Below are 18779 nucleotides of genomic sequence, written 5' to 3' on the forward strand. Positions count from 1 at the left end.
CTTGTATTTTTAATTTGCTTGGTGCTATAATATTTTTTATAGTCCGTGATTTTCTATAGGTGATGCTTGGATTCGCAACCTGCAACCTCCACACAAGACCTCCTGCACTCCATGATAACTTTCATTGTACTTTGTCCGTGCAATCCTATTGGATCTACAAACTCCACACATTGACCCCTGAAGGTCTCAATGAAGCTATAGAGATGGCAGAAGACTAAGATCTTGAGCTACATACCTACCCTGCGACTCCACACGAGACCACCTGCACTCCATAATAACTTTCATTGTACTTTGTACGTGCGCGCTGACTGTGCGATGCCAGTCCGCAGACATAATGGGCTGAAGTTTGTCCCTCTCCGGCTTCCGTACTTTTTTGGACTCCAGCCAACGGAGCCGGAATGACAGACATAAGTTCATTGTTTCTTTCACAAAAACGGCAAGAGACACATTAAATATGGTAATTTATACTAACACCGTGAGACCGCCGAAATACTACCTCACCTTAAGATTTTATCATTTACACTTCTGCCGATACATTCCCACACAGATAAAATCTTCTCAATTTTATTTTCATTTCATGTTTTATCCTGTCAATAGAGTTTTATGTGTATTATAGATTATATAGCATTGTTTTTTTATGTATTTTATGTTATATCTGATGAATGACATGTGGATCCACTCACTGGGGATCTTTTCAAACAGGGAGATAAGATGGACAGATTATTCACCCTATGACAGCATGATCTCATGATACTGGGGATCTTGTCAAACAGGGAGATGGACAGATAATTCACCCTATGAGAGCCTGACCTCATGAAAGGGAGGCTATGACGTCCCTCCCATTATCATAATGAGGCCAGTCTGTGACTATAAATGTGCCCCTGTTTCCACTATGTGTTATACATACATTGGTTTTACCTGATGAAGGCATTGGCTCAATGCCGAAACGCGTTGTTTGCAGACCTGTATTATGAACAAGAATAAAAATCCTTTATACCCTTGGAAGATGCGCCTGTAGAGTGGTTTAACCCTTTTTTGCAAAAAATCTCTGATCTCCAAACGGGCTAAAGCTGTGGAATACTCCTTTCCCGTAACTCCAAATCCACTGTGAAGTGCACTTCCTACCGCAAAAAAGATACTACCTATATGCCTATTATCTCAATCATAAAGGTGAGCATTCTACTACTCCTTTACTAAATTGGTTGTACCTACTCCTGCACTTGAGTCTTTTCGCGCTGGTCTTTTCCTCCTTATACCCTCTAGTCCAAATGCCTACCACGCTGAACAGTTGATAAGGACTGAGCAATGGTCCCCTTTTCTGTCTCGCCAACATTCTCCTCCTCTTCCTCCTCCACCTCCTCCGATACGCGCTGAGAAACAGACCAGAGGGTGCTCTGGCTATCAACAAGGGAATCTTCTTCCCCCGTCTCTTGTGACGAGCGCAAAGCTTCCGACTTCATGCTGACCAGAGAGTTTTTCAACAGGTCAAGCAGCGGGATGGTGAGGCTGATGATGGCGGCATCGCCACTGACCATTTGGTCACCAGGTGCCCTGTAATTGCTCTTGGGCAGTGTGCCTTATATCGCCTAGGCTCAGCAGTTTGAGCACCACCTGCTATTGCTTAGCGATGGCATTGCTGCTGCGCCGACTAATGGTGCCATGCCCACGGATGGTAATTCGGAGAAGGAGGTGGAGGAGGGGTGCATAGGAGGAGGCATAGTAGGTCTGATAGACCGTGACCGAGGTAGGCCCCGCAATCCTCGGCGTCGGCAGCATATGAGCGGCCCAAGGGTCAGACTCGGTCGCAGTCTCCACCAAGTTAACCCAATGTGCAGTCAGTGATATATAGTGGACCTGCCCGGCAGCACTCGTCCACGTGTCCGTGGTTAGGTGGACCTTGTCAGAAACGGCGTTGGTCATGGTTGAGTGGGGTGTTTAGCACTCATATGTCTCACCCCGTCCAGGACCACGGCCTCTGACCCCTGCAGTATTTGGATGCCCAAGCCCTCGTCCTCTACCCTTAGCCCCCGGGTTCAACATTTTCCAAATAAATGTCTATTTTATAGACAAAAGAGAAATAAAAACTGTAAATTTTGGGGGGTAATTTGTTTTTTATGTTTGTTTTTTCAGATTTAAAAAAAAAAAAATCGTCAGACTGTGCCTAATTCAATCAAACCCCCAATAAATTGTCCCACTTAGCTTTTTCTAATGGATATGTGTGTCATTAAGAGCCAAAAATAACGTTTGCAAGTCTCTTTGCAAATTCGTCACAAATATGTTAGTAGCTGCACTACTAGTGCCAGCAAGCCCAGCCACAAGCAAATTAAAAAAAAACACTATTGTAGCCCTAACAAGGGCTGTTGGGTTCTTGTAGAATCACTCCTGCCTGATACTAATCTGATAGAACACCCTAACGCTATCCCTGACCAGCAGCAGCTCTCTCCCTAGCGGCATCCAGACAGAGAATGATACGAGCAGCGCGGGCAGGGGCTAGTCTATTCCAGGGTCACCTGATCAGGCCAGCCAACCACAGCTATCGACATGTAAGTGTACCACGTGATGCTGGGTGTACTGCAGAGTCTCCTGGCTATCGAAACCTCGGGAGATACTATTTTCTCGAGCTGATGAAATATTCGTCCGAGCAACCAGCAGTTTCAAGTACGCTAATGCTCGAATGAGCATCAAGCTCGGTCGAGTATATTCGCTCATCTCTAATGAGATTTTATTAACTATTTCAAGGGGGATATAAACAAAATTATCCATTTTGATTTTGGATCTTTAGCACTTTTTTTCCCCCGCTCACCGTAACGTAAAAATAATATTTTATCTTTATTCTCTGGTTCACTACGATTACGGTGATACATCATTTATATAGTTTTTCTTATCCTTGTTCAATTTTACTGAGCAAAACCAATATTAGAGAAAATTGCATTGTTTTTACTATCAACAACTTTTTAGGGGCATAACTTTTGTATTTTTCTGTTCACAGGTCTACTTGAGGGCTTATTTCTGAGTTGTTCTTTTCAGTCGTATCATATAAGGGCATGAAACTTTTTCTGATCACTTTTTAGAACATTTTTGGTGAGGGTATTTGATTAAAAATGGTATATTATGGGAAGTTTTTCGTGTTTTTTTTAACGTCGTTCACCAAGTGGGTTCAATAATGTTTTAGATTTATAGTACAGATTGATACGGACACATTGATACCAAATATGTACTTATTTGTGTGTTTTTTGTGCTTTATATACTTCATTTGGTTTTTATAAGTAATTGGGCTGATTAGGGGACTTTTATTTTATTTAATTATTATAAAATGATTTTAACTTTTTTAAAAACTTTTTTTACATTTTCCACTTATTGGCTTGAACAAACGATCATCCGATCGCTTGTTCAAGCCTTTACACTGTAATACACTTGTATTGCAGTGTACAGAGTAAGTAACTAAGCATGCTTCACATGCTCACATACTTACAGCCGGGTACTGCCAGGAAGCAGAACTCTGCGTACACAGGAGCCGGCAGCCTCAGGGCACTTGCTGGACCCCAGGGCTGCGGTAGGAGGGATCAGATACCAGGGGGGGGTTCCGATCCACGGTGGGGACACTTACACGCTGCTTCATTGTTGACCACGGTGTGTAAGGGGTTAAACACCCGGGATCGGAAAATCTGAAAATCTAGTACCAGGTCTGGGCTGTGACATCACAGCCTGAGACCAGACTGACCTGATGTCCCAAAATCTTCTTCTGACGCCCCGCCTTAGAAAGGCGTCCCTTCAGCAGAAGTACCCTTAATGACCAATGTAGAATCCCAATAGGGTGGTCATTAAGGGGTTAAAATTGGGGATAAACAATTTAAAATAGAAACAAAAAGTGTGGAAGGAATGCATTACAGGGCATGTTGATAAATTTACATTGAAATACAAAAACCAAAACAAAGCACAAAAAAAAACTAAACTGCACAGTAAATACATTATTAATCATGGTGGCGCAAAAATAAATTTGAAGATGTACCTGACATAGACGCCTTTGCGTGCCAAACAAAAGCTCCAATAAATTGGAGGGATTACACGTGGCATATCATCCATGAGTACAGAAGCAAAAAGAAGCAGAGACACAGAAAAATGTCGAGCAATAAGCAAGATATGAGGACAAAGTGTACAACAAGTAAGGACCACTGCAATGTACAAGCAAAAAGCTGCTGCCTGCTCCATGAGTAAGATTATATCGAAACAAGTAGGCTTAGCCTGCTAATCACCTTCCAATGTTTTCTACTGCCTGTATGGATTTTTAACAATTTTTCAATAAACTAGAGAGATAATTTTTAAGAAGTTTGTCTGCAGCGTGATCTTTTTTGCTGTTTGAAAGTTGTATCTAATGAAGGCATAATAATGTATGCGTTTTAGATTCTCAAAACACTTACTCCAATATGAGGTGATTTGAGTGGGCATCTGCCCTGTCATTATATTATCTATATCAGAGGTCCCCAACCGCCGGTCAGCGGACCAAGACCGGGCCGTTGGAGTTTATCAGCCGGTCCGCGCAGGAGGCCGCGGCTCCGCTCCCCCCGTTGAGTTGTCGGCTCAGGCTCCAGGCCGAGGCCTCGTCCACAGAGAGCACCCCCGAGCTGACGCCATTGTTGTTATTGTTCACGGGGGCCCCCGACACCGCTGCCAGGCCTCCGCTGCCTCTGAAGGCCAAGGTCCTGCGGTTCATCTCTGCTATGTCCGCACCTCACACAACACACGGGGCCCCGAGAGCGCCCGCGGGGAAACTGCTGCCTCCCCCCGGTACAAGACGTGACGTGCCCGCTGTGCGGTGCCGCTACTGCCGCGAGCTCTCCGCCCCCCCCCTCCCCCCCCCCGCTCCCGGCTCTCCACTCCTGTCTCAACCTGTCTCCACTAACGCCCCCCCCCCCCTCCAGGCTCTCGGCTCCCTGCCCCAGCTCAAGCTCCATGCTCCCCTACCGCTCTCGGCTCTCCGCTCCCTCTGCCCCCCCGCTCTCGGCTCTTGACCTACCCGCTTCCGGCTCTCCGCTCCCGGCTCCCCTTCCACTCCCGTCTCAACCCGGCTCCCTGCTCCCCTGCCCCCGCTTAAGCTCCAGGCTCCCTAGCCTCCCGGCTCTCGGCTCTCACGACCTACCCGCTCCCGGCTACCTCACCGCGCCACCACCGCTGCAGGACAAGGCACTGAAATTTCCAAGAACACAATAGAGAGGTAAGGTTACTTTATCTTTGCATATATATGTGTAATATGTGTATATATGTGTAAATATATGTAATATGTGTGTGTATATATATATATGTGTGTTTGTATATATGTATATGTGTGTGTGTATATATGTATGTATGTGTGTGTGTGTATATGCTGTATCTACTGTTTGTTTATGTGTATATATGCTGTATGTATATGCAGCATTTGTGATATTTATCAGGGCTTCTATTTTGTACTACATGGCAGTACTCGGTATGCATTTTATACTACTTGGCGGTACGTTGTATCTATTTTATAATACTTGGTGGCATGCTGTATGCATTTTATACTACTTGGTGGCACGCTGGATGCATTTTATACTACATGGCGGTATTCTGTATGCATTTTATACTACATGGCGATACGCTGTATGCATTTTATACTACTTGGCGGTACGTTGTATCTATTTTATACTACTTGGTGGCATGTTGTGTGCATTTTATACTACTTGGTGGCACGCTGGATGCATTTTATACTACATGGCGGTATTCTGTATGCATTTTATACTACATGGCAATATGTTGTATGCATTTTATACTACATGGCGATATGCTGTATGCATTTATACTACATGGCAATACGCTGTATGCATTTTATACTACATGGCTGTACGCTGTATGCATTTTATACTACATGGCGATATGCTGTATGCATTTTATACTACATGGCGATACGCTGTATGCATTTTATACTACATGGCGATACGCTGTATGCATTTTATACTACATGGCGATACGCTGTATGCATTTTTCATTGCTTTATTTTTACACCAAACCGATATGATGGATCTGGTCCGGACACTCCCTGATATCTTATATTATAAGCTCCACCCCTCCATAACCCCACCCCATATAACCAAAACCCCGCCCCCACCGGGCCATGGAAAACTGGTCTAGCTTAAAGCCGGTCCCTGGTGCAAAAAAGGTTGGGGACCTCTGATCTATATCACAGAGGTTCACGTTCATTGCTTCATTGATTATTGTAACTGATGCTTGATGACATCCTCTTTGCATGCTCTTTTGTGAGTTTTTTCCAACTATTGTAAGCACGTTACTCTCACTTGTTACACATGTATGTTATAACTTTCAATACAAGCTTATTGAACACAAAGGGACTCATTTACCAAGGGTCCGAATTGCGCATTTGCATCGGACAATGCACCGCGGGATTGCGAATGGACTGGGTAAGTAGATGAGCCCCAGAGTCTTTCACCTATTAAATTAAAAAACTGCACCTAAAACCACATCAATACTGATTGTGATGCAGTTTTAACGGCAACATGTGAACGCACACTTATAGAGAAGAGAGCTTTATGTGCCAATATAAAGCTCTGTATCTCCAGCATAGATTTAAAGTTTTCACAAAATATCATGTAAATCAGCAGTAGGAAGGAGTTCTTGCAAAGTACTTGCACACTTTCTTGTGTTGAGGTGATTGTAGTGGCACAGTGGCATAGGACTGGCAGCTGGAGAACGAGTGTAAATATCTAGAGTTGCGGAGATGGCGTGGTCAATAATGGCTGCTGCATTTTGCAGGTTTATGAAAGAAGGGGTCAGGATAAGAATAGGAAACAGATTAAAACCAGCCAAACACATGGTATACATACAAAAACCCGTTTGTTTTCAATGCATTTAAAAACAGTCCAAGAACGCACCGCGTGACAGCACCCTTTGCACATTCTTTTTGTTGCATTTATAAAGTGTCCCTGACACATATGTGTCGCAGTTGTGCTATACCCGACGCGACACAAAATTCTGCAAATGGGCTTTCCGGTGCACAGTCAGTCTGTGCAACACATTTATCATGAGGTGACCAACAGAATTGTGTTGCACGCTCTATGTTAAAGACACACCAAAAAAAGTTGGTGTAGTCTGTCAGAGCAGTGCAAGTGGCACCAGATTCATGAAGAACGGACGCCACAATTTATGAATTTGGTGCACCCTGCACACTACACAGGGAAACTGCACTGTTTTTGATAACTGTGGGCCAATGTTTTTATATATGACCAGGGGGGTCTTAAATATAATAATTTATTTATTCACCTCTCACCCGACTCCTGTTAAGCAATGCCACTGCCTTTCACTGCCAGCCTCTGTTTGCAAACAGTGACCAGCGTTGTCATCTCACATCAATAGGGGCAGAACGATCACGTCACAGTTTTAGGACCAACAAATCAGTATCAGTATATCAGTATAATTTATAACATATTAAGGGGGTTAAAATTATTATGGAGGCACAATGCCTTTTATAATTAATAATGGGGGCCTTAGACAACAATTCTATACAAAACATTTAACTGGGGAGGGTTTATAAATTATATTATAATTATAGATGAGCTAATTTGATGTCCAAGATTGGGTTTGGCTGCCCGAACCGGACATAGCAGCAGCAGCAGAACAGCCAATCTGGCAAATGAATGCCCCTAGCCAGGGCTATGATTAGTTTAGAGGGGAAGGACAGCACTTCCGTCCTCTTTATACAAATACCCCAATGTGTCTTACAGAAGTGTGGAGAGAGAGGTAAGTATATGCAATAGTAATTGAACAAAGAGGACAGTACTCGCTTCTCACTTTTCAGTCTGGTTTATATAATTGGCTGTTTTGTGTGTATAGAACTTTTTCAAACTATAAAGAGCTATATGCTCTTTATTATTTTTAAAGACCATTTAATTTATTATTTTTGGACAACTCATTTAAGAAGATGCTAATGAAAACTATTTCTACTAACCGAAATTAGCCCTTCGATTTTTTTAAAATATAGGAACACAAAAAGAACAAAAAAATTTTCAATGCATTTATTGCACAGAAGCCTTGCAACATGAAAAAACAATATAAAACTGGCATTGTGGTTTTTGTTTGAAGCCACTTCATAACTTTAACAGAAATTTTATTCTACCTGTGAATGATATAAAAAATGCTCAGTTTTCCATTTCTATTCCACAGAGTTAAAAAAAATGTCCAAAACCTATCCATAGTAGTAATCATCAACAATGAGGAATGGGGGGCTTGTATGTGACCCATGATGGAGGATGTTTAAATCTATGTTTAGAGCAGTTAACAGTAAACCTTACTATGAAGATAAGAGATTAAGAAATTAAAGGGGTTGTCCACGTTAAGAAAATAATTGATATTGTTTGTGTAATGAAAAGTTATACAATTTTCTAATATACTTTCTGTTTGCTAGATCTCTGCTATAGAAAGTTTCATTGCTTATTTCCAGTGGATAGAAATCTGTCCATGGTCTGTGATGGACATGCAGGTGCACAAGCCATTAATATCAGAGAAAGTAATCATAGCTGGGTGATAATAACGGCTTGTGCACCTGCCTCCACTGGATGTAAACAATGTAACTTTCTATATTATGACAGCAAGCAGAGATCTACAGAGATCTATAAAACTGAGGATTTGATACAGAAAGTATATTAGAAAATTGTATAACTTTTCATTACACGAACAATAGCAATTATTTGCTGAAAGTGAACAACCCCTTTAAGCATGACAAAATTAGCATCTATTAAGAATTTTTAAATTATATTTCAGTGATAATATTCACAATTAGCTTATTCTGAAGTACATAAAATCTTCACAAGTGGGAGAGTCAAGCACAGATTTTTTTAAAAGTAAGATTCATTTATAAATATATAGATAGATATACAAGTGTTTGTGGGCTCTTTAGGGATACAGTCAATCACTCAGATGCAATGATTCAGATATTACCCTTTATTGTCCCAAATATACATTCATTATGGCAGTAACATTATAGATAATCACTGGAAGACATTAATACTCTATGTACACAGACTTTCAATACATATCAACCTCCCTTCACAATGTTCCAGCAGTATTTCTTCATCACCATTCACAGTATTTTTAGCCATTACCTGAAATAATAGTTGGCGCAGATTCTCTGGCCACTATGGGAAGGATTTGTAACCCTTGGATTTGTTTGTCTAGCCTGTGAAGTTATTATTTCATTTATACATATTGTTTAAATCCTCTGAAATATTTTTAGTGGTTTTCTGACACATAAACACCTTCATGTATCACTACTCTTCCATAGACTTTTACAAGATAAATCCTACTTCCAGGCCAATATTACCTTGCACTGTCACTAAATTTGATTAGTTAATTGACTTATCTTGAAATAATTTCCTGATCCCAAACTTTCTTTACAAAGTTCTTATTGATTACGTAATAATTTATTCTTTAGTTGTTCCTTCACAGTTGCTGGCTCCACCCCTGAGTATTTTGGCGCCACTTTCCCGGGGCAAAGTTCCAGTGAACGCTTCTTCTTGGGTTCGTTTCAAGCTCAGAACCTCAGCCTGAAGTTGTGCTCTTCCTTCTTGTTCCTATGCAAAAATTTGTTAATTAATTAGAATTTATTGGTAGAATTAATGCTTGCTAAATATGGTCTATATGTGTGGTAAAAGGTATTGAAACGGTATATACTGTACAGGCTTAATTCTTTTTACATTTTTAGCTGTAACAATTGGCACTGTAAAATACCAATCTATTGGCAGACAAAAAACGGTTTCACCTGAAAAATGACAAAAACTTGCTATTATAAGGTTTATTTATCCCCTTTGTAACTGGGGTCATTGGTGCCTGAATGTCTAGATCAATTTTTGCATTTCTGTTATGCAAAGATGATATCTTTGGTACTACTTTACATATTTCTCATTAATGGTAAATGGTTTTATGGTATAATTGTATAAACCTTTACCAAAATATGTTATTAATATGTACAGTATCAATCCATCACCATTTTCCCTGATTCCAGAGGCAGAGGGTGCATGTACTTTTGCAAAGTGTCTTCTTTAGCTCCTTATGCTTCCTGCCTTCAGCTGACCGGCTGAACCATGGCACCTAGAAACACAACTTCGGTGTCCTAATAAAGAAGAGAACCTCCGCCCTTAATATAATAATAATGTAAGATTGTGTTTCTAGGTGAAACAGAATCAGAGATTCTCTTCTTTAATTGGACAGCAGAATTGTGTTTCTAGGTCCCACAGTTCTGGAGATATGATCGTTAAAATTGTCACACTGTCATCACGTATATATACATGCTATCTGCATGTGCAAATAGGACATATATAGCCGTATGACAGTCATTAAGGGGTTAAAGTGAAACTATCATCAGGATCACACATTATTTTAACCTAATGACAGGTTCCATAACCTTTTCTTAAAAGGTTATGGGAAATGTTGCTGAAATGTCCCTTTGTCCAAACAAATTTGGGAAACGGGCTTTTTATATGGGGAACCTAGATTAATTTAATGAGCAAACCACTCTGCATGCAGAGAACTGGAGAGATCTGTGCAACTCTTCCAAACTACAGTATGTTCTTAGTAATTTTGTGTTACAGTTGTAATGCATTTAACTATGCAATGTGGACTCAGACATCTTAGAAGGCCTGAAAATATTAACCATTAATTGACAACAATCATCCTTATTTGATATTTGTGTGACTATTGCGCTAATTTGCATAAATGAGATGCATATATTAGTTTGCTTTAAATGTATCATCCATGGAGATCAGTGTTAACATACCTTTGTGTATGTTGTTGGTAACATATGGAATGTGAAAAATGCATTTATAATCCAGTATTGTAGCTGGAAGATTAGGGAAGTCTACTCAAACTTCTGTGTTCTGTGCATCTCTGCATCCAACCTGCTCTCCAGCCCCTCCCCTATACTATAAACAGAAGCCTGGCCTGTTACTACAGAAGGATGAGGTGGGGCTGTGCTATGAGATCTCACGTAGGGGTCCAACTACAATCCTGGAATATTCATTCTTTTTCACAGACCCGTTTTTAGAAAATCACACAGAAAAATGTGGTTACACAGATTACTGCTTGCAGCTTTGTATAGTCAAAATTGCTGAAAGACTCCCTCTGAAGTGTATACGTTACTATCATAGAACTCTGAGAGTTCTTTCTATTATAGTAACTATAATCTTGTACATGAGCTTTTCCAGCATTATTATAAAAGCATTATTTGTTCATCCTATATTTGGGACCACAAACACTTAACGACTAGGCTACATTTATGTAGTATAGAATATATTTGAAGTGCATCCTATAGTGCTTTAAGCAACCAATGACTTATGACTTACCCTTCTAAGGTCTTCCTGAAGTTTCTTTAGCTTCATTTCCAGCTCTGTAACTTTGTCATTAAGATTTCTAGAAAACAAAGCAACCAATTTCATTATAATAAACATCTGATGGTGTGAAATGGCATCTGATGGTGTGAAATGTATGGACCTGACAATTAGGTTTTTTTTTTTTGCTGCTTACCCTGATGCTGCTGGGAGAGAGCTTTGAGCTCCCAAATCATTTTTAAAAGCTTGTACCTGTTCTGTAAGAACACACAAAGTTTAAGAACAAGTGATAATCTCTATGTAACATATTCATAAAAATGTGGTATTGCTAGATTTATAGTCAGGTCACACTGGCATGGAGCAGACATACAGCATTCCTTACAATGACTGCCATCACATACTTGCTGTGCTCCTGCGATATTTACATACTGCACCTCTCATTTACATGTTGAGAAGTTCACAGCATGCCAGTGGTTATTTTAAAGGGGTTTATTAAAGACTTATCTTAAGGATGGGATACTAACATGTATGACATAGAAAACCCCTTTAAATAATGCTACATTTGTAAATACAGGCAGTCCCCGGGTTACATACAAGATAGGTTCTGTAGGTTTGTTCTTACGTTGAGTTTGTATGTAAGTCGGAACCGTATACTTTATTACTGTAACCCCAATCAAAATTTGTGACAATTGGATTTTGAAAATGTTGGATTGTCATAAGAACCAGGATAAACAATAAATCTTAATTACCTGTTAAACCTGTTTATTGTAGCCTAGGACTAAAGTACAGCAAATTACCAAAATCCAGAGGTCCGTTTGTAACTAGGGGTCGTATGTAAGTCAGATGTTCTTAAGTAGGGGACCGCCTGTATATGGAATGGATACATTACTACTTTCATATAAGTAAGGCTACATCCACACAATTTGTGCCCGCCATACCATAGTACGGTGGGCACATGGCGGTGCCGGGGAGAGGGACAGCGCTGCTTACCCCAGCCCTTCTTCATAGTGATATATGGCGCATGGTGCCGTATTCCAGGGAAACATAAGACATATCCTATCTTTCTCCCGGCTACGGAACGGTGCCGCACGTGTGCGACACTGTACCACTCCCATACGGCACAGTGCGGCCATTGGTGCCTATGGAGGATGTATATACGGTGTATATACGTCGTCCATATATACGTCCCCCATACATTCATGTGATGTAGCCTAACAGTGTGATTCTCAGCCTGGCCGCATTATCTAAGACACTTGGATCTTTTTTCCTACAATGCAGTAAGTTAAGATTTGACATCTCACAGCATTAGATATTGCTTTGATATCTGATTGGTATCCCCCTCACATATTTGCGTGAAAGGGATTTCCTCTCCTCTTCAAGATGTCCTCCATGATTGCATATTTGTCAGGTTTTCAATTGTTCATTATAATTTAACTCTTTCATGATGGGGTAGGGGTTGCCCTCATGTGCAGAACAAAATTTCGCTGCATTTCAAAGCTGAATTCATTCCTTTCTCTATTTTTTTTTTTTTACACCATGCATTATTTAAACTGGGGAGAATCTCAGTTAATTTTGTAGCGTTTTAGGGAAATATGGCATAACATTGTTTTTTTAAAAGGTTTTCCATCATTTTCCTGTTCTTTTAAGTTATCTTCAAATATAAATACTTCATCCAACTTTAAATATATGTTTTTCTACTACTGATAAAAACCTATTTTATTATTATATATAGCTCCCTGTCTGATAATTAGGAGCAGCCTCTGCACTTGAAAGACAAATGTAAAAGCGCAAATGTAGACATAGGCGTGCCCACAATGTTTATGCTAGTCTACCCTGGCTATGTATAATAAAACCATAATCATTATTATATTGTATATAATGTTAGGAGGATGTCTGAGGGCTTGTTTTCTGTGGGAGGGCCTGAGATCACCAGTCCCTAACTTCCATAGAAGTTTAGTTAATTGCAAAGCTAGCGCACTATTCTCCATTTACATGGGCACTCTTTAAAGGGGTTTTCTAGGACTTTAACATACACAGATCAGATCATTAATATGGAATATTAATACATTAATATGGAATGTGGTTCCTGGCACCTCCTTGATTAAAAGTTTGAATAGTTGCAGTTGTGGATAAATATGCAATATAAAAATGCTAGATTTATTAGGTGTTTTGTGAAAGTGGCAGCTATTTAAAAGAGTTTTCTTGTCCTCAGGCCGATTCTGATATTGACAACCCATCCACAGGATACATTATCAGTATCAGATCAATCTACATCTACAATCTACAATGGAGTGTTCAGCTATTGCAGCCCTAGAATTACACAGGAGGAGTTAGAAGCAGATGCTGCATCCACTGTGTAGAGGCTGTTCCAAGGTATTTCAGATCTATTAATGTCAAGCGGTGCAGTTGATCAGTACATGGTTGGGTTGTCAGAACCAAACTGACCTGATACCCTATCCTAAGGGTCACCAGTATAGGAAAAAGAACTGTGCACCAAAATACTTTTGAAGGAAATTAAAATATGCCTTCTAAAATGACACTAAAACCATGACTATCAGGGTAGCAGGCCGAACATATATTATAAACCCAGCAACCGTATGGCCCACCTTCACAGTTAGAGGAGGTGAGGGGTAGTCAGTGATTAAAATGTTAATGCAAGAAATCTGGTGTGTAGAGATGGAGAGAATTTAAATGGAGAAATAGGAGAAAAACAGTTATTAATGGAGCATGTTGTGCTTAAAAAGTCAAGGAAAACAATGCTAAATATAATAGTTATTGCACTATTACCCTAAAAAAATTTGCTGCTAAAGTCACGGTGGATTAGAGCCCCACTCTATTTCTTACTTTGGGGCGTAAAACAAAAAAAAAAGTCTCTGTCAAAAATCTAACATTCTGGCAATTTTTTTATATGGCATATTGATTGCCTACATTTTTTTTAGCTGGTATAAGATCAGATAACTCTAAAAACAATGTGCGGTAAACTACTGATTAATCTCTAAAAAATAACTGTAGTTTAACTTTGCAACTTACCCTCTTTAGACATGGCTTCCAGTATGCTATTACAGGCCAGCGTGAGGTCGGAAATACTCTGCCATTCATCTTCTAGTGACTGTGGAGCTGGTGAGAGTGCTGAGGAGAAAGATATGCAAACATGATAAATACATCAAAACTGACCATTATGAGTCAGTATTACAAATGTAGACAACGACAATACTAGAAAGTTTACTTTACAACTTAATGGAGTACATGTATCAAACTTTTCATGTTTCTTGTGATCATTTGCAACTTTTTTTGCACTTAAAACAGTCTCCCTTCAAAGTTTGCGATGGTCTAATTTTCTGCAGTGTTCCCTGAATCCAGATGTGAAAGTTGTGACTTTTTAAAAAAAAGTCACAAAATCTACGTCTGTTAGGGGCCTCTTAGCTTCTATTGGACTGTATGGAAGTCCAGCCTAGAATCTGAATCAGTACAAGTACTGTAGTAATAATGAACATTATCTCCTATTTACTGCAAATATTTTTTATTTTAAATATTGCAATTTTTGCTTTAATGGATGGGTTGGATAATACTTTGTAGTTAAGGATTTTTGTTGTTTTTTTTAATTATTATTATTTCTTAAAAACTAAAAGGTGGGACAAAAATAATAATCCTGTCAAAATTTTGGACTTCATAAATTATGTAAATTGTCACAGGGCCGTTTGTACCACCGGGAGAGACGAACGACCCCCCAGGGTGCTATTGTGAAGTGCACTCTATGTGATGATGACATTAACACTTTGTATGAGTCATCAGCCACAGCCCAGAGAAGCAGCAGGAAAAGGACGCCATGGGAGTGTGGGTGGGGTAAGTGATTTTATTATTTTAAAAATGTCCTATATATATATATATATATATATATATAGTGGCCCACATTTATCAAAAACTGTGCAAACTGCACTATTTGCTGATTGCCTGTGAAGTGTGCAGGGTGCACCAGATTCATGAATTGTGATGCATGTTTTTCATGAGTCTGGCAACCCCTGAACTTCTCTGGAAATATGCACCATTTATTTTTGGTGCACTTTGTTCATGCTGTGGTCCAACAAAGCCAATGAAAATAGAGTGTACTTATATCCCTCCGTAAGGGGCACAGTAGATATCCATAGCTCTCTGAAATGGGGCTCAGTATAAATAGCTCTCTGTAAGGTGACTGAGTGTACACAGATCTCTCTGTAAGAGCCACAGTATATTGATCTATATTCAACACCAGGGTCACAGTATTTGTCTGCATGCAGGACTGGATTATAGGGGTGCGCCCAGGATGCACGCCCCAGGGCCCTCACCACTTTGCCCCCCACCAAATGTTTGCGATTCGGGCGGTCACATGACTCCCACAGTGTATTTGGGTCTGGGCTCCCCGGGCTGTACCCAGCAGACATTCCACATGCCCAAACTTCAGCGGTGGTGGTGCAGTTGCTACACCTCCGAGGGACACCTCGAGGGAAAAAGATGAGGTTGGCACACATCGGGGGAATGGAGGAAGGTGAAGTACATATATTGTTATAATAGGGTGATAGGTATATAGTCAATTATTATAGGGGGTGTATATAGTTATAATAGGGGGACTGTAGTTACCAGATTGTATATAGTTAATGCTGTGGGACTGTATATAGATAATATTGGGGGGGGGGGCTGTATATAGTTAATGCTGGGGGGGGTGCATATAGTAATTACTGGGGGCTGTATATAGTGATTACTGTGGGCTTTATATATTTAATGCTGGGGCAGTACATAGTGGTTACTGGGGGGCTGTATATAGTGATTACTGGGGGATTTATACAGTGATTACTGGGGGCTGTATATAGTTATTGTTGGGGGCTGTATATAGTTTTTGCTGGGGGCTGTATATAGTTTTTGCTGGGGGCTGTATATAGTTATTGCTGGGGGCTGAATATATTTATTATTGGGGGGGGCTGTATAAAGTGATTATTGGTAGGTTGTATATAGTGATTACTGGGGGCTGTATATATTTATTGCTGGGGGCTGTATATATAGATAACTGAGATGATGTATATAGTGAATATTTTGGGCTGTATAAAGTGATTACTGGGAAACTGAATATATTTATTGCTGGGGGGCTATATATACTGATTAATAAGAACTGTATATAGTAATTGCTGGGAGGGTTGTATATATAGTGATTACTGGGGGCTGTATACAGTGATTACTGGGGTCTGTATATATTTATTGCTGGGGCTGTATATAGTGATTACTGGGTGGCTGTATATAGTGATTGCTGGGGTGACTGTATATAGTGATTACTAGGGGGTTGTATATATTTATTGCTGGGGGGGCTGTATATAGTTATTGCAGGGTGGTTTCATATAATGAATACTGGGAGGCTACATACAGTGATTGCTGGGGGGTTGTATGTAGTGATTTCTGGGGGGCTGTATATAGTGATTACTGGGGGTTGTATATAGTGATTACTTGGGGCTGTATATAGTGATTACATAGTGATTGCTGGGGGACTGTATATAGTTATTACTGGGGGACTGTACATAGTGATTACTGGGTAGCCTGTATATAGTTATTGCTGGGGGGCAGTATATAATGATTGCTCTACCCTGTCTGGACTACATTCAATGGGGACCTCAACCAGATTTTACGCCCAGGGGAACCCACCAACCTTAATTTGTCCCTGTCTGTATGTATGGACGATACTGTATATATGTCAAACAGAGGACTCTGTAAGTAAGTATGTAATAATCCAAATTAATATAGTATTTCCATACTGTATAACACATTTGCAACACCAGGAGATACCTTGATCTCAGATGAAAGGGAATGGAGGCGATTTACTAGTAAAGGTGAACACAACAGTTTTCTAACTATATTGCAGTATATGGGAATTTCACTGCTCATCTTGTATGGTGTGCCTCCATTACATTACATTGCTACATGACAGTTCTGGGAGTCTCAGTGATACTCCTGACTGTCAGGGAATGGACCCTGATTAATCCAAGCAAAGATGCCAGTTGCCGGCATGTATTAAACAGCTCAGCCTGTGAGTCTTCTCCATACATGCTAAATGACAATGTGACATACTATTACATCACACTGTAAAAATGGGGGTAGAAATCATAATTCCTGTAAATCTGAAAATTATGATACCAGATTGAACAAAACATAACAAAATGTAACGTTTCCATTACACGTAAGTAGTATTTGTATTGTATAATATATTATAATGCATGATGTATGTAATGATGGGGTTTAAACACAGTGAAGCGCATAACAGGAAGATGACATTAATTAACATTACGTTTTTTGGTGTGTTCCTGAGTAGATTGGGTAGGAGAGAGATTCTCTTCATGTAGAACAATATCTGAATCAGTCATCTCGGCCTGAGCCTCCTCAAAAGTGTCATCCATCATCTAGGAAATAAAAATCACTACACTGTACATAGAGTAACACAATTTGGGGGCTTATGAAATTAATGACTATTTTACATTCTCCTAACTTTAGAGATGAACATTAAACAATGTAACAATTCTAGTACTAGCTATAACTCTACAAATTAACCTGCAGCATAACACAGTAAGTTTATGGGAAATAGATCAGTTACTTCAAGCAAGAAAAGGATCTCACCACTTCTTCTCTTGATGGATCTGGCTGAGGAATAATATCAGGAGGAGCCAAATCAGCTTTGTTGAACCTTAAAAGGAAAAAAACAATTGTCATTTTCTTCTGTAAAAAGCTCCCAAGGTTAACGGTATAGGATCCCCTTTTAGGAAGTGGGGGGTGGTCCACAAAAAAGAACATGTGCCAAATGTTGCCACATCCTCTGGTATACAGAAAGGAATCAAATAGGATATGCACTTACCAGGGCCAGAGCTGGGGGTCGGCAAAGTGGGCATTTGCACAGGGGGGCCCCAGGATGTATGCTTTTGTGGGCAGAGGACGTATTAGGCCCCTTCCAAACTAGCGTTTTTGACGCGCAGAACTTGCATTGCACTCTGTTCCATTGTTTCCAATGGGTCTTTCCTCATTTGCGTTGTTTTTCACGCGCGTGCTTGCGTTTGTTTTGACGCGCGTCAAAATCGCAGCATGCTCTATTTTTGCGTTTCACGCGTGTTTTTCCCGCCCCATGCAAGTCTATGGAGACGCATCAAATAAAAAAAAAACAGTGAAGAACAGTGAAGAATAGAATAAAAACAGTGAACACAGTGAACACAGGATCATTTAAGTGAAAAACACAGTGAAGAACACAGTGAAGAATAGATTACAGATGTTCGGCGGAACGGTGCGAACAAAATAGCATGTGAAGAACACTATATAAGTGTGTGAATAACACATTGCATACATCTGCAATGTGTTCTTCACACATATATATTGTTCTTCACATACTATTTTGTTTGCACCGTTCCGCGCGTATCTCCCGACAAGTTA

The 18779-nt window shown here is 40.1% G+C and overlaps 1 protein-coding gene across 6 annotated transcripts in view; it reads right to left on the reverse strand.

The window, feature by feature from the left end:
- Positions 1-8027: 8027 nt before the first annotated feature.
- The window catches only part of SIPA1 (signal-induced proliferation-associated 1), a 137608-nt gene continuing 126856 nt past the window's right edge, over positions 8028-18779 (reverse strand). For 5 of the 6 annotated variants that reach the window (XM_072117841.1, XM_072117839.1, XM_072117837.1 and 2 more), the window contains exons 10-15: positions 17979-18045; positions 17653-17764; positions 14379-14477; positions 11545-11605; positions 11364-11430; positions 8028-9596 (exon numbers count right to left, since the gene is read on the reverse strand). In XM_072117841.1, the coding sequence (XP_071973942.1) occupies positions 9447-9596; positions 11364-11430; positions 11545-11605; positions 14379-14477; positions 17653-17764; positions 17979-18045 (556 nt within the window). In that variant the 3' untranslated portion in view covers positions 8028-9446. The remainder of the gene's footprint in view (positions 9597-11363; positions 11431-11544; positions 11606-14378; positions 14478-17652; positions 17765-17978; positions 18046-18779) is intronic. The other variant, XM_072117843.1, reaches the window with a different exon arrangement.

The sequence above is a fragment of the Engystomops pustulosus genome, chromosome 7, assembly GCF_040894005.1.
Source record: "Engystomops pustulosus chromosome 7, aEngPut4.maternal, whole genome shotgun sequence".
Taxonomy (NCBI): Eukaryota; Metazoa; Chordata; class Amphibia; order Anura; family Leptodactylidae; genus Engystomops; species Engystomops pustulosus.